At 46.6% G+C, this 3,960-nt stretch overlaps 1 protein-coding gene across 5 annotated transcripts in view; it reads left to right on the plus strand.

Moving 5' to 3' along the window:
• selenoj (selenoprotein J) overlaps positions 1-3,954 on the plus strand; it is a 42,535-nt gene extending 38,581 nt beyond the window's left edge. For 4 of the 5 annotated variants that reach the window (XM_043692576.1, XM_043692575.1, XM_043692578.1 and 1 more), the window contains 2 exons: positions 3,023-3,151; positions 3,590-3,954. In XM_043692576.1, the coding sequence (XP_043548511.1) occupies positions 3,023-3,151; positions 3,590-3,714 (254 nt within the window). In that variant the 3' untranslated portion in view covers positions 3,715-3,954. Of the gene's footprint in view, positions 1-3,022; positions 3,152-3,589 lie in introns of those variants that run through there. The other variant, XM_043692574.1, reaches the window with a different exon arrangement.
• Positions 3,955-3,960: the final 6 nt, after the last annotated feature.

Consider the following 3,960-nt stretch of genomic DNA (forward strand, 5'->3'; position numbering starts at 1 on the left):
AGCGCCCCACCATTTATCTCTCAGCCCCCTTGCCCCCCCCCCCCCATACATTCCTGATGAAGAGCTGATGCTCAAAACATCAATTTTCTTGCTCCTGGGATGCTGCCTGACCTGCTGTGCTTTTCCAGCACCATGTTCTCGTCTCTGACCTCCAGCATCTGCCGACCTCACTTTCTCCCCAGAGCCAGTAACCCAGTGGCATTGACACTATGGCACCACCTCCCTGAGCTTCCCTTAGCCAATGGCCAAACGATAGGCAATTTAAATTGTCAATCTATAAATTAAGGTACTGTTTGCTAACATCGACAATGATGAGTAAATTAGGGCTGCATTTGCTGACACTAATGCATGAGCTCTCTGTGGGGGAGAGTCGGAGTTCCTTGGGGGAGGGGCGGGTGGGGGTACTGGGTGAGGGAGAGAGCATGAGGATCCAGGAAGGGTGTGCACTCATTAGGGAATGCATAGTTCTAAGCACTCAAGTTGAAACGTAAACTTATGTGTGATATCATGCACAAGTGCATTACTGAGCGTGTGCAGGGAAGCATGTGTTATTTTGAACTGGGCTGCAGTGTGGGGAGTCTTAATCATACAGCACAGAAACAGACCCTTCGGTCTAACCAGTCCATGTCAAACATAATCTCAAACCAAACTAGTCTCACCTGCCTGCTGCTGGCCTACATCCCTCCAAATATCTTTTAAACATTGTAACTGTGTGGGTTCAATTCCCACTTCGACTGACTGTGTGGAGTTTGCACATTCTCCCCGTGTCTGCATGGGTTTCCTCCGGGTGCTCTGGTTTCCTCCCACAGTCCAAAGATGTACAGGTTAAGGTGAATTGGCCATGTTAAATTGCCCATAGTGATAGGTGTATTAGTCAGGGGTAAATATAGGGTAGGGGAATGGGTCTGGGTGGGTTACTCTTTGGAGGATCAGTGTGGACTTGTTCGGCCGAATGGCCTGTTTCCATACTATAAAGAATCTAACTGTACCTAAATCCACCACTTCCTCAGTAAGTTCATTTTACATGTGAACTCTTTGTAAATAAATTGCCCATTGGGCGGCACGGTGGCACAGTGGTTAGCACTGCTGCCTCACAGCGCCAGAGACCCAGGTTCCATTCCCGCCTCAAACGACTGACTGTGTGGAGTTTGCACATTCTCCCCGTGTCTGCGTGGATTTCCTCCGGGTGCTCCGGTTTCCTCCCACAGTCCAAAAATGTGCAGGTCAGGTGAATTGGCCATGCTAAATTGCCCATAGTGTTAGGTGCAGGGGTAAATGTAGGGGAATGGGTCTGGGTGGGTTACTGTTCGGCGGGTCGGTGTGGACTTGTTGGGCCGAAGGGCCTGTTTCCACACTGTAAAGTAATCTAATCATGTCTTTTTTAAAGTCTCTGTCCTCTCACGTCAAAAATGTGCTCCCTAGTCTTGAAATCCCCCATCCTAGGAAAAGGTCACCTCCCATTAACTCTATCTATACCCTTCATTATTTACAAACTTCTATTGGGTCGCCTCACAACCTCCTAAGTCCCAACCTATCCAGCTTTTCTTTATAACTCTAACCTTCCACACCCGAAGCATCCTGGTAAACCTCTTCTGATCAGGCTGGGGACAGAGTCCTGGAGTGAGGAGGGAAGGGAAGGAGAGCCCATGAGCCTGGAGAGGCCCTCTGTCTCCCTTTTGCACTCTTCCCAGTTCTCCACCAACCCACAATGTTGCCTGTGGTTCTCTCACGGAACCCAAACTCCTCCCTTTCCCATCCCTACCTTCTCGGGTCTTAATGCTGTCTCTCTCTCTCTCTCTCTCTCTCTCTCACCCACTCCCCAATCTCTGACCCTCCCGCAGCACCACGTGCAATTAATTATGTGTTAGTGTCAGCAGCTCTAATTTAAAAATGAGCCCTTTCTTAAAATTCGTATGTGCAAACAGACAAGATAATACAAATATTGAGAGTGAGTTGTAAAAGCAATTTGTCGACAGCAGTCTGATCACCAACATCGAGGAGCTGTATCCTTTTGGTTCACTTTCAACTGATGATATGAGATGGTGGATTCACTCCTTCACCCTCCCTCTGCGTCTGAAGATTGTTTTCCCTCTTTTCCTTCCAATGGGAGATTTGCAGAGGGGAAAACGTACAAAAGAAATGTGAGGGAGAAGAGCTAACTATTGGGGATTTTCTGTTATTACAAAGACAGAGAATGCTGGAGAAACTCAGCAGGCCTGACAGCATCCGTGGGGAGGGAAAGAAAATTTATGTTTCAAGTCCAGTCTGATTCTCCTTTGGTCCCAAATGAAACACCAATCAATCAAAACATTATCTCTGGGCAGAATTGTTCTGACACACTGCCATTCCAATTGGGAAACTCCCTCCGTCTCCAATTTAGGCAAAATCAGAAGCACAAGCACACAACATTGGAGGTAAAATGAAAAAACAATCTCCTCAAAGCTATGGGTGTTCCCTTAAACTTAAAATAAAGCCAGAAATCTCCAACAGACTTGAATGCCTCACTGTTTACCCGACTGGGTCACAAAATAATTGAAGGCAAACAAAAACTGTTAGAGACGCACAAAAATCTATCCATTCGAAATCCATGTCTCAGAAACTGTTTCAAACAAAATCACCACGTTTACAGAATTACTTGTATTACTTGTATTAATAACCTCAGTCACACTGATTATTCACATTTTACTAATTCAAAAACCAAGTTTACAATAAATAATATTTAATATATAAACATAAATCAGAGAATTTACATCACAGCATATAGATCGCATTAATTGCAGTTTCACAAATACACAACAGGAGACATTTATTGAAACAAAGGTAGCTTAGTTAGGAGCCGTATACTTGCAATCTGTCACTTAGATGCCTGAAGTTATTCTTCATCAGATTGTTTTTGTGAATAGAACACTGTGCAGCTCTGCCCCAGATCTGTGTCTGTGACATTTGCCTCTGTGTCCTGTTGCCCTGGGTCTCTCGATTAACCCATTGATGATTTCTGTTTTTTTCACCCTGTTCCCTGCAGCATTACCAGGGAATTTGCTAAATTCCCTGCACTGTCTGCTGGTGAGCCCAAACCTGTCCGATTACTCAGACACCATGAGACAAACCATGACAGCTGGAGGATGTAACTGCAGTCGCCTCAGTTTTGTAGGTGAGTAAGGCACGGCCCAGGTAGGATGGAGAGCAGGTGGACAGGACAGCAAGTTAGGCTGTGGAAAAGGGAGGGATCAAGTTATCTCACAGTGGGCAGTGGGTACATTACAGAGTGGGCAGTGTGCATATCACAGTGGGCAGTGTGCATATCACAGTGGGCAGTGGGTACATTACAGAGTGGGCAGTGTGCATATCACAGTGGGTACATTACAGAGTGGGCAGTGTGCATATCACAGTGGGCAGTGGGTATATTACAGGGCAGGGACTGGGTATATTACCATGGGTAGTGAGTATATTACAGGGTGGGCTGTGGGTATATTACAGTGGTAGTGGGTATACTATAGTGGGCAGGGATATATTACAGTGTGGGCAGTGGGTATATTACAGTGTGGGCAGTGTGTATGTAGTAATTGTGCTCTGTCTTAATGTGTACCAGGAGCCTGTATTGGTGCAGCAGTTGGTTCTCGGGGGATCCCTGATGACTGGATTAAGAAGACTCGGCATGGTGACTTAATTGAGAAACTCTCCCAGGATCTGGTTGCTCTCCGAGTGTCTGGGTGAAGGAAGCCCAGTCAGTTCCAGAGAATAATTTACAAACCTGGGAAACACCCTTAACCCACCTTGGCCAGGTTATTATAGTCACTGCTCACATTCTCTCTGCCCTCCTCTCTTCTCCCTAAGCACCCACCCACCCCAACCCACACTCTCCGCCCTTACTCTCTCCACCCACTCAATCTCTGCCCATACACTCTCCCTTGACCCCCACACTCTTTCCCCCAACACTCTCTCCCTCCTCCCCCCATCTCT

Source organism: Chiloscyllium plagiosum, chromosome 6, assembly GCF_004010195.1.
Source record: "Chiloscyllium plagiosum isolate BGI_BamShark_2017 chromosome 6, ASM401019v2, whole genome shotgun sequence".
NCBI classification, from domain to species: Eukaryota; Metazoa; Chordata; class Chondrichthyes; order Orectolobiformes; family Hemiscylliidae; genus Chiloscyllium; species Chiloscyllium plagiosum.